At 45.6% G+C, this 12,745-nt stretch overlaps 1 protein-coding gene across 3 annotated transcripts in view; it reads left to right on the top strand.

The window, feature by feature from the left end:
- The first annotated feature begins 2,447 nt into the window (after window positions 1–2,447).
- Window positions 2,448–12,745, top strand: part of SLC6A13 (solute carrier family 6 member 13) — a 45,181-nt gene continuing 34,883 nt past the window's right edge. For all 3 annotated transcript variants that reach the window (XM_019711297.2, XM_019711298.2, XM_074325216.1), the window contains exons 1-2: window positions 2,448–2,577; window positions 5,013–5,219. In XM_019711297.2, the coding sequence (XP_019566856.1) occupies window positions 5,018–5,219 (202 nt within the window). In that variant the 5' untranslated portion in view covers window positions 2,448–2,577; window positions 5,013–5,017. The remainder of the gene's footprint in view (window positions 2,578–5,012; window positions 5,220–12,745) is intronic.

Genomic DNA, 12,745 nt, shown 5'->3' on the forward strand with positions numbered 1-12,745 from the left:
AGGGGAGGAACCCAGCACTTCCTTCAGCAACTCCTTCCAATGTTGAAACTAATGTTACTTGGGAATATTCTTTTTAAAATGAATCATGCTCCTTCTAAAATTTATTTGCTCTTATTGCACTCCCAGGAGAGATAAAAACTTGCTGGGAGGGTATATCATGGCATATTAACATTTAAATACACCCAGGTAGGAACCAAGACCTCATATGCTGCTTTCTCCATGGTTCACTCTGTTTCATACGTATGTTTGGGGAGCATAGTCTTCAGTTATCCTTACTAACAATCTCAAGTGAGTCTGAAAACGTATGCAGCCTCGGGAATAAGAACTTGTGAATACTAATTCTAGTGTGACCGTTTCCACGTTTCCTGACCCTGCACCCAGGAGACCAAAGGATGGTGATGACATGGGGTAGATGTAAGTAGGGCTGGTCCTGCCCGATTGTGCAAAACCCAAATGGAATTGGGATGGATTATCACTAACACTCATCTGCCAGTGGCTCTTAAACTTTTTAAAACTTTGGTCACTCCAGGTAGGACAAAACACCTACTGTATCCATTCCTATGTTATACAGAAAAAGATATTGGGGATAACAAGGATTTAGAGAGAAATAAAATAATAATGAAAGTGGTAATTTGGCAACAGTTATATAAAAACAGTAAGATCAACAGGTAAAACCCAACACTCCTTAACAGAGGAGCAGCAGCTCCAAACCAATGCAGGCGGGCCCCCACCATGCCTCATGATCACCGAGTCTTTCCTGGAAACTGGGGATCCCGACTGTTTGCATGTGTGAGGACACAGGAGGGACCGTGCAGCATTACCAATGGCTGTATGGTGTCCCCATGTCTTAGAATACTGAGTGTGAGTCCGCGATAAACTCAAGTTAGCTGGTAATTTTAGATTCCAAGTGCCAGAGTTTCCAATGCTTAGTAGCTCAGTTAATAGGTCATTAGTAAGTACCACTCAATGGTAAGTATAAACGGAAACATTGCCTTTAAAGATGGACTTTCTGGAATGAATTAGCAGTCTCTCTCCGAGAACCCTTTTGGTCTATTGCTTTACACAGTTAAATCAAATGGATGGATGGTTAGAAGGGGAGAGGAAAAGGGGTGGCTGAAACATGAGAAGAATCATCCCCACCAGGCTGTCTAGGTATTGTCATGATGTGCTTTCCTGTCCCTGCTTCCGTGCCCTAGAAGTGGATGAGGGATGAGAGAAATAGAAACTACCTTAGGCTCCGCTTTGCTCTCCTTTCCACGCCTCTGGGTCCTTTCAGGCACATTTTTATTATCCCTTCAGTCATCCACCCCTTCTCTCACCCCACCCCTTGACTCAATCTTACTGTCTGGCCAAGCCCAGCTTTGCTCTGGGGTCTCTCAGTTCCATCCCCTTCAAGAAAACTTCCCTGCTCATTGTGAATAATTCCTTAAGGCTAATTAATAGCTACCTTCTGAGGGCTTGCTATGGATTAGGCCCTTTACATATAGTACACATTATCTCCTGAAACCTCACACAGCCCTGCAAGGAACATGTTCCCCTTTCTGTAGATGAGGAAACAAGACTTTCAGAGGCAGAACACCTTACCCAAGGCCTCAAACTGGAAAATGATAGAAGCAGGACTCAGCCCTGGGCCATGTGGCTTCAAAGCCTAAGCAGGTTTTTACTGGGCTGCACTGCCCTGCAGACAATGGCTGAGCCTGGCTCTTCCACGGTCCTCCCGGCCAACCTCAGCCAACTGGAACTGCCTCCCTGGGCTGCTCCTGCCTCCAAACAAAGCCCCCCTGACTACCTCCCCCTCCTCTTCGAAACCAACCCATCACTGATGAGGAGTTTAGAGCTTGACTTTGTTTTTGATGTTGGCACTTGCTTTTCTTTATTGGTTTAAAACATTTGAAAATCAATTCTAGCACATTATTTAAAAATTCAAACAATACTGAAGCTTAAAAAGAGGAAGTGGAAAATGCCTCTTACCTCATCTGCTGACCCCAACACTACTGTCCAAATGTAACTACTATGAACTGTTAAGTGAATAACTTTTCAGACACTTTTATATGTATGTAAGTGTGTGTGTTTAGGAAGTTTTTCTGACTTCTCAGAGTTCCATAATCTATGTATCTTTATTCGAAATCACTGTCCATTCTAAATTTTAAGCTGCAAAAGGGTAAGATAAATGTACTTTCCAATTAATCTCCACAGCACCTGACCAAAGAAATACCCATTCTTGATGGCTTTATGGGAGCTCTGGAGTGGAGACCAGGGTGGAGGCAGGATCCCTCTAATGAGACCGGGAGATCACCAAGAGGAGAGCACGCTGCCCATAACGCATGAACAACTGGCCTGACCTGCCAGCGTGTGCACACACTCCCGGGCTGTGAAATCACTCATGTGTGAGCTGTCTGGTGGGGAGGGGAGAGCAGGGGACAGGAGGCAGGAGGGCGGAATGTGGGCTGGGCCAGGTTTAGAATTACAAGTGCCACAGAGGAGTGGGAAACACACTTTAAATAGTCAGCACCTTCACTTTCCTCCTTAGATGATTCTTCTCCTCCCCACTGGACCTCTGCCGGCAACCGCACTAAGGTTGGTAACATTTTTTTCTCTTTTTTTCTATTTCTGGGTCTCAGACTACAGGTTGGTGGGATCCATAGGCCTTGCAACCAAATGATTTTTTGATCCTCTCCTAGAAAATATGTTTCTGACATTTACGTGTGCATAGGCAAAGACTATATGCTGTTTTCTTTACTTTCTGAAACTTCAGTGGCTGCTGACTTAAGGGATAGTGATTTGGAGAGAGAAAACCCCCGGTTGAGAGGAAAGACATTTGGGTTTACTTCTAAGAGAATGAAGGCTTTCTTCTTTGATTGAAAGAAAATAAAAAGGGTGCCAGTTACTTTAAGTGATATATATATATATGTGTGTGTATATATATATATATATATATATATATATATCCTCATTTAATCCTTATAGCTAAGTATATTCTATAATTCTCACTTTTACAGGTGAGCAAACGAAGGCTCAGAGTAATTAATTAACCTCCCTGAAGCCAGGCAGTGAGTAGTATTGCACAAAGCAAAAATTTGAATCCAGGCTTGTGTGAGACTGTATGTTGTGTTCTTTCAAATGCACAATGCTACCTCTGAGAAGCGGTACCCTAAAGAGGCCAAGGGACCCAGGATAGGGCTACTGTTTCTTCTGGGGTCTGGGAGGATAAAAAAGTGAAGGGAGATGGTGTTCCATCATTGGAAGACATCCATTAGATGGTACAGGGAGGCCCAGAGTCAGCACAAGAAATTAGACCCTTCTCTAAAGGACTGAGGAAACTTCTTGAAACCAGCTGCTTGGGTTTCTCCTTCTCAGGCCACAAACAATCTTTGGAGCCCATTCCCTAATGTATCAAATAAGCAAAGGTGCCTACTGTTGCCTGACTGTCTGGACCCCTCGGGTGGCTCAGCTAGGGAGGCAGAGCCACAGGAGAGCCTATGCCGAGATGGGGTTCCCACCGACAAAGTCCTGTTACCATGAACTTTTCTCGAGGTGCAGAAAAGTCCATGTGCCCACTTCTCCAGAAAAAGGGTCACGCAATCAAATCAGGGGAGAGTCATTAGAAGATGCTTATATTAGACATGCTGATACACCTAGGCAGCCAATGTAATCAGGGTATAACTGAAAGAGCAGAGGCCCAGTGGGATCAAGTCCTAGCTGGGCAATTTACTAGCTAGATGGCAGCAGACATGTTATTTAACCTCTCCAAGCATCAGCCCCCTCATTTAACAGGCAGAGATAATACTGCTTACATCTCAGGGTTGCTGTGTGGATTAAATGAATTAAATGTATGTAAAGTGTTTAGTCTGTAGTAGTTGCTCACTAAATGTGAGCCGTAACCAATCTTTTCCTCAATCCCAATAAGCATCTAGAATAGGGCAGTGAAGGCTTTAGAATTGTCTCTCTTTATTCATTTTATGTTGTCTGCTCCACTGTAACAGTTTCCTACATTTGTCATCACCAAGGAAGAACAGAGCCCATAGTTCATCTTTCTCTTGTGTTGATTTCAGAGAGAGACGGAGGGAGGAGCTAGAAAGATCAGTTCATCTTATTCAGAGTTCCCGGTCCCACTCAAACTCTCTCATTGCTTTGGGAGAATTTTTTTTAAATTGGCTTTTATTTTCATATTACAAAATAAAACATGCTCTTTGATAAAAATGTCGAAAATATAGATAAGAAAAATATTCCTATAATCCAACCACTGTGAGAAAAATTGTGGTGAACATACTAATCTTTCAATGCATTTAAGTATAAAATATTTTTCAAGCATGATCGTATTGTATGTCCTATTTTGTAACTTTTCACTTTACATATTATGAACACCTTTTTATTTCATTACACTTTCTTCTGCAACACAATTTTTAATGGTTATATAGTAGTCCATTGTGTGTGTGTGCAATGGTTTACTACTCTATTTGCTATTTTTGAACATTTATGTACTTTCTGATTTTTGCAGTTATAAGCAGTGAACATCCTCAAGGCCAAATCTTTACCTACAGTCACAAATATTTCCTTAGATTAAATTCCTGCAATGGAAATGTGTGGCTTTGAGGATATAAAGAAAATCCCATGCCTTCAACAGTCAGAATACACAATGGAGAAACTGAAGTACGTGCTAATACAGACAAGGCTATTTGTAGGGTGGCAGGGAAACCTCGACAGCCCAGGGCCCGTGTGAATTCCTCCCTGTCCACAGACCCTAACTCAAGAAACCTGTGTCGTGGAAGCAACATCTGTGCTTCAGTATCGACCTTTCTTCCTGAAACAGGAAAGGAATCTATATTTTCAGCAGCTCTCACTCAGCATTTACCAGTAAGAGATGCTAAGGAGGGCGTAAGTCTACAGGCAAGGGCGTAGGAATTCACGCTCTTCCAGTGCATTATTCCCTTGGGAATTTGCTGGTGAAGGTTGGGGAGGGGCTTTCCGTCCATAGTTCCCAACAGGAACAGAGTGCACTGCTTGTTTTCCAGGTGGGATGGACAGACGGGTGTCGGGTACAACCAGTAATGGAGAGACAAAGCCAGTGTGCGCAGCCGTGGAAAAGGCGGAGGACGATGGCACCCTGGAACGGGAGCACTGGAACAACAAGATGGAGTTTGTGCTGTCGGTGGCCGGGGAGATCATTGGGCTGGGCAACGTCTGGAGGTTTCCCTATCTCTGCTACAAAAACGGGGGAGGTGAGAGCCCCTGCGCCACCCCCCTCCCCCCACCCCTGGACGGAGGATATCTCCGCTCCTGCACTGACTGCCCCTCCGGGGAGTGCCCTAGACACAGAATGCTGGAGTTGGAAAGACCCTTCTTTAGAAGTCGTTAAGAACACGGCAGCAGACTGAGACCTCCACGGATCCCAGGACTTCCCAGGGGTCCCACTATTAGAGCGTGGTATCATAGGTTATACTACAGGCCGCGGGCCACACGGATGAGTTCGGATTCTGGCTCTGCTGCTCATTTTCTGTGTAATCTTGGGCAAGTTGCTTGAGTCCTCCGAGCCTCAACTGCTGCTCCTGTAAACTGAGGTAGTAATCCCTGCCTTTCAAGGTGTTATAAGGATGAAAGACAATGGTGGTAGCTATGCTGAAGATGATGTTGACGCCAGCTGTCCTGTGGTCTTGAGATTCTTTAGCTGTGGCTTTGTGCCTTCCTCCTATTCTGCTGGCACCATGACATTCCCTAAGCCATTCATTATCAGTGTCATAACCTTTGATACTAGTGGCTCCTCCTTTAAACATTTCCTACTGAAAATGTGTGAGGGAGTATTAACTCTTAACTCTTTAATTTAAGTCTAGTTCTTTATCGGCTCCCATTCCCATCCATCGCCACCTCCTGGGGTAACTCTGCTACCCCAAAGCAGTGGTAGTAATTTTCCTCCGCTAACTCACTTTCCAGGAATCCCAGATTGCTGTGGGAAGCCCCAGAGGGATTTCTCAGGTGCTGAAGGTTCTGGCTGAGTAGTGTGTTAGGAAGATCTCCTTGTTGGGGGTAAAGCTGGGAGGACTCGGGCTCCCAGGTAGGTTTTAAGTGAGGCTGCAGTCTGGGCTGGAGGAAGGAGAAATGCAGATGTAGGTCACGGGGGAAAATGCTGAGGGGGTGGTCATTTCATGGGCCACAGGATTGGAGGGTACGCTAATGCAACACCTACCCTTTTGCAGGGAAGTAGGAGCCTCCAAATGTATCACACTTAGTCCCACAGTAGTTTTGGAGAGAGAGAAAACCTACAACACAGAGTGGCGGTGGGAGGACTGGGGGAGAACACGGAAAGATGCTCTGAGCCCATAGTCTTAGTCCCAGGATTGTGGCAGTTGGGGATTGGAAGTTAACTTGTATTTTTCCAGAGGGGTGGGATGGGCTGATGTGTCCTTTCTCCTCAGAAATTTCTGGCCAGCAGCCTGACACCACAGGACTTTGCTCAGCCTGCATTGTGAAGGAAGGAGGGAGGTCTTCCCACTTGTGACCTAGCCCTGGACACTCCACATGCTTGTTTAGGAATTTAAGCCTGCGCACTCTCCCTTCAGTGAACTGGGTGGAGCGCTGGGGCTGGTCGAGGAGACGGAGGAGTCTGGGGGCTAAGCTGGGCACTGAGACTCTGTATCGGGAACCTCATAACCCGCTTAGCTCCTCACATGGCAGAAAGCTTAGGTGCTGAGCAGCTTTCTCCAAGCCTCTCTGGAATTGGGTAAAGGTTGGCCTGGGAATTAGCAAGAATGGCACGAAGAAGTGGGAGAGAGTGATTTCCAGGTCTAGTGCAAAAGCCCTAGGCGGAAGAAGGGGAAATACAAGGCAGCAGAGACAGGAACAGCAGAACATATGGGGCTCACCTTGTTGAGGCGAGGTGGTCTGGGAGATTTGGGGTTTGAGCTCTGCTTCAGGGCTCTGTGGTAATTTTGTGCAGGTCTGGGAGTGTGTGGCTGTGTCTTGGGTGGAAATGCAGGCCCAGGAACAAAAGAGTAACCGCAGCCCTCAGTTTGTTTTTCACCTGGGTGCTTATGGGGGAAGGTGGAGGCAGGAGGGTTGCTGCTGTGGCCACTCGCTCCCTGGATGATTCCTGCCTTCCAGCACGCAGATCACGAGTGACAGTGGAGACAGTGTTAGGGGTCCTGGGTCCAGCCAAGTTCTCGTTATTTAATCATTGCCCCACCACCCATAATCTCATCTCTTGGTCAAGTGCAGGGCCCTAGGACTCCTCCTTTTTCCTCAGTGGACAGTAGCTGGAGGGAAGTGTTCTGAGGGGCTCTGGAGCTAGAGGCTGATGCCCGGATTTTCTTGATGGGCATGAGTCATCAGGGGCCACCAGGTGAATTAATGAAAAGTCTCCTTTGCCAAGGTAAGGGGGACTAACCAAGGATCTGTATGGTCATGGCCATAGGAACCCAGACATGCCCATTTTTCTTTTTTTTCTTTTTCTTTTTCTTTTTTTGGTGTTCTAGTGGTTTAATCCTTCTGTCGTCATGTAACTCCCCTCACCTCCCAAGCAAAACAAGCTCCTACTGAGAATGAGCCCTAACACTTCATCTTCTTATCTCCTTGTCTCTTTGTCAAGAAGAGACTGATAACCTCTGTATGACAGGACCCTTAGCTGCCACTGTGGGGAAGGAGAGTGAAGAGAATGGGGACAATTTAGATTGGTTGGACCCCTTTCCTCCTGGTTCAGTGGTTTTATTTAAACCCACAGTCCTCAGACTGGGGTTTGGGCTCTTGCGGGATAAGAGGAATGTTCTGAGCCAGTTCTGGAGAAGGATGCTGGGTGCTCTGGGGTGTACCGTGCTCAGGTAACGTATGCAACCAGCCTGCTGGGCCCTTCCTCGAACTTCATAGCTTTACATAGCTGATTTTGTGCTTGGGGTGGGGAGGAGAAGCTAAGGATTTTATTACTAATATTTGTTCAGTGGTGAGGACAGGGGTGAACATTTTTCCAAAGCATAATTTTAGTTCCAAACCACAAAATGTAAGTGATGTCTTCTTTGGTTCCTTCCAGCTTTAACATTTGGTAGATCCAATCTGAAGTGAATTCCAGAGCAGGGAAAGGGCTGAGGCAAGATTCTGATCAAGGAACAGGTAAACAGTTAAACACTGTAGTTGAAAACTGAGAAGTGAGAAAGTGGTATAAAGAAGCCCACCTAAAACCAGAAGCAACTAGTAGGCTTTTTAGGAGACAGATGAGAGCGATACCTGCATCAGTCATCACCTAGGTAAGCATCCTCCCCTACCCTGGACCAGTGTCCAGTCCACCCCAAGCACCTGCCTCATGCTAATGGCTTCCCAGTCTCCACTCTTAGTCGGTTTCCCCAGTGCGTGGCCCACCACCCCGACCCTGACTGCCATTCAATAGCAGTTACTGAGCACCTACCACATGCCAGGAATTATTCTAAGTTGCTGGGAGGCATTTATAAACAAAAAAAGACCAATTCCCTGTCCTTGTGGGGCTTCCATTTGAGAGGAGGGAGACAGGCAATAAATAATAAACATAGTAAATGAGAAAATTATACAGCAAGTCAGAAGTTAATGAGTGTTATGGCAAAGACCACGTAGAGCTAGGTAAAGGGGATTAGGCGTGTGGTGGGGAGTGGTCACACTGAGAACATGTGAGCAAAGGCATACCAGGAGTGGGAGAGTTGGCCACGTGGATATTGGCAATAAAAGTCTCAGCAGAGGAAACAGATGGTTTAATGGTCCTAAAGCAAGAGGCTGACTGGCTTGTTTGAGGAGCTGCAAGGAGGAGAGTGAGTAGAAGGGGAGGTCAGAGAAGTAACAAGGACGAGGGTTACCGGTTATGTAGGTCCTTGTCAGCTACTGTAAGACTTTGGCTTTTACTCTAGAGACATGGGGAGCCATGGCAGAGTTTTGAGTGGGAGTGGCATGATCTTACATTTTAAAATAATCTCTCTGGGGGCTGTGTTGAGAACTTGTTATAGGGGAGTAAGGGCAGAAGCAGAGCAGCTACAAGGCTACAAAATCTTAGAGTCACGCTTTATTCCCTTCTTTCTCTCATAACTGTGGGCTCTACCAAAATCACCAGACCCTGAGTTCTTCAGGACATGGGTCTTCCAGCTGGAAGCTCTCCAGCTCCTGGACCCTGGCTGCCAGCGGACTGAGTTTCTCAACACCCAGAATACCTGGGGCTGGAGACCCCACATGAGATATGCAGACTCTGACATTTCTCATCACGTCCGCTGCTACCACCTGCTCTAAGCAACCCCATGATTTTAGCCTGAGCAACTCGAGGGAAAGAGTTGCATTTACCAGATGTGGAAGGCTACGAGAGGAACAGGTTTGAAGAGGAAAATAAGGAGGAGTTTTGGGAATGCTGATTTGAGATATCTATTAGCTATCCAAGGGGAGATATCAGCTAGGCAGTAGCAAATGTGAGTCTAGAGTCTGTGAGAGAGAGCTGGACTGCACTCTAAAGTGGAGCGTCATTAGATTCTGATGGCGTAAGAGCAAGGGCTTTTAAAGATCTGGAGAAGAAAAGAAACAGAGGAGGAAAAACCAGTAAAGGAGGATGAAAACCAAGAGGATGAGGTGTTTTAGAGCAACACTATCAGGGAGGACGGGGAGATAACTACATCAAATGCAGACAGGCTAAGAAAGACGAGGAATGAGAATCCACGGTTGGCTATAGCAGTATGGGGGTTATTGGTGACCTCGTCAGAGCAGTTACCATGGAGCGCGGGCAGAGTGGTTGCAGTGGGTGTAAGATCACAGGAGAGAGAGGAATTGGAAATAGGAAATACGGGTTATTTGGGCAAAACTCGGGAGTAGGTGAAGTTCGTTTCTTCTTTCCGTATTCTCGCTCCTGGGGGAAAAGGCCAGTATGCGTGCTGCCTCGTGGTAATAGTATGTGTCCAGCAGTGTGGAGATGGGTCATGACCCGTGAAGTTGCTCAGAAGCCGCACATTTGAATTATTTCTGCAGCTCTCCACCCTCAACTCCCTGGAGGAAAAAGAAAACATGATCTCCCACCAGGGCCTGTCCCACTGAAGCTTCAGCCATGGTGATGAGCAGAGAGATCCTGGGTGACCGAAGAGGGGTGATGTGGGGAAGGTGGTAGGAGAGGGTTTTAGCAATGATTCGACTCTGCCGGGAGGGAATTTAAATTATGTGCCTGCCAATCTCAGCTTAGACAAAAAGAAATCATCTGCCAACCGTTTCATATTTAATATCTAAGTCCAGGTTGCTGCAAATGGGCAGAGGTCACCTGTGCTGAGAATCTTTGGGTTTTGCTAAACATAGACAAACAGCTGGAGACCCTTATGTGAGGACAGGTGCTGTCTTCTTCTTTGCCCCCTTCCAGCCCTCTTTCCTTCTCACCTTCAGTCCCTGAACACCCAGACCCCGGCCGCTTCGGAATATGGGCCTTCCAGCTGGAACTCTCTGGTTCCCTGGATCCTGGCTGCCAGCAGACTGAGTTCTTTAACAACCAGAGTATCTGGCGCTGGAGCTCTCCTGTCGAGGCTACAGCAGAATGCACCACAGCTGGACATCTCAGAACGAGGGATCTGAGAGGTTAAGGACTGTTAAGCACCGAAGGAAACCTCAGCTCTAGATTGCAGGGAGAGAGTATAGGGACACCAGCGTAAAGGGCTTCACGACACCTGGCACCAGGGACAACTGTTCTCCTTGATGTTGCTTGTAGATATAAAGAGCAAAGAGAAAAAGGACACTGTTCTTCATGTCAGAGTGCTAGCTATTTTAGAAGTATGTGACAATTTGGTATCATTTTTAGTTAAGGACTTACCGCCCAGTATTTGTCAGATTAGTGTTGATTCCAGCATATATTGACGTACACTCCCTGCTGTGTTGCTCATGTGAACTATCATCGGTTTATATCTTTAAAAATGTCACCTGGAGCATTACAGGTGACACTGCTTCTTTTGGGACGGGTGGCCAGCAGATGACTCCTTTCTTGGATGGATGTGTGGCCTCCCCCATCCCATGGGGAAGAATGCCAGGACATTTAAGGATTAGGGGAAGATGAGCATGGCAGACGTGGGGATAACTGTGAGCTCCATCCTGCAGCTCTAGGTCTAACTCCATCTTTTATTGGTGGTGACAAGGCTTGGGTGGGAAAAGAGGCAGCCCCATAGGACTCCCCATCTGCACCTGGGTCCTCCTTGAGCTCCATCCTGCCCCTCACCCCTTCTTGACTTTTAAGCCAGTGGCTCTGCCTGGTGGCTGTGGACCTTGTCCCTTGTGGCAGACCGCCCAGGTGCTCAAGGAGGACGAGGAAGAGGGAAGCAGAACAGACCACAGGACCCACTGCTATTAAATATTACCTGGGCTGATTGGGAAAGAGCAGGTAGCAGAAAGACGGGGAGGAGGGGCTGCAAGGGGCTGAAAACTCCATCTTCTCTCGCTCTCTGTCCTCTCTCTTGCTGCCATGTTTCCAACTCTCAGCAGTGACCATTCATGTCAGCCACTGTGTTATCTCTTCCCTCATTTTTCCCTCCTACCCAGCAAGTCTTGGGTTGATTTATAAATTTATTAGGCTGCATTGCTTACCGCCTTGATTTGTTTGCCCTTGTGGTAACTGTTTGCTTCAGTGCCTGAATTATGGATGCAGAGATTTGGAAGGTAAAGAACTAGAGAACTCTATTCCCCATCAATTTTTGCTTTAAACAGTTTTATTAAGGTATAACTGACTCACAATAAATTGTACATATCGAAAGTGTACAATTTGGTAAGTTTTGACATATGTATACACCCTTGAAAGCATTGCCACAATCAGGGTAATGAATATATCCTTCACTCCCCCAAATTACCTCCTGTCCCTTTCTTCCAACTCTGACCTGTGCTAGCCCATCCCAATGCAGTCACACACCTGTTTTTCTGAAATGTGTGTGTATATATATATATATATATATATATATATATATATATATATATTTTCCAGCTTTCTTGATATATAATATATGTAAGTTTAACATGTACATTATGATTTAATGCGCATGTATATTGTGAAATGATTACCACAATCAGGTTAGTTAACACCTCCATCCTCTCACATAATTACCATTTTTTTCGTGTGGTGATGACATTTAAGACCTACTCACTTAACAACTTTAAGTCCATAATACAGTACAGTTTACTATAGTCACCATGCTGTACATTAGATCTCCAGAAATTATTCATCTTATAGCTGGAAATTTGTACCCTTTGACCAACATCTCTCCATTTCCCTGCCCCCCCACGCCACCCCCCACCTAGCCTCTGGCAAACACTACATTCTACTCTGTATTTCCATGAGTTTTGCTGCTTCCGATTCTACTTATAGGTGAGATCATGTAGTATTTTGTCTTTATCTGACTTATTTCACTTAGGATAATGCCCTCAAGGTCCATCTATGTTGTTGCAAAAGGCAGGATTTCTGTGTTTTTTTATGGCTGAATAATATTCCATTTTGTGTGGACACCACATTTTCTTTATCCATGCATCTGTTGATAGACATTTAGGTTGTTTCCATGCCTGTTTTCTGTCACTATACATTAGTTTGCATTTCTTGGAATTTTATATAAATGGAATCATGCAGTAATTATTTTGAGATTCATAATTAATTTGAGATTTTCATGTGTCAGTAGTCATTCCTTGTTATTGTATTTTATGATATGGGTGTATTACAATTTGTTTGTCTATTCTCCTGTTGATGGACATTTGGTTTGTTTCCAGGTTTTAGCTATTACAGATAAAACTGCTAAGAACATTTGTGTAC

This window comes from Rhinolophus sinicus, linkage group LG02, assembly GCF_036562045.2.
Source record: "Rhinolophus sinicus isolate RSC01 linkage group LG02, ASM3656204v1, whole genome shotgun sequence".
NCBI lineage: Eukaryota > Metazoa > Chordata > Mammalia > Chiroptera > Rhinolophidae > Rhinolophus > Rhinolophus sinicus.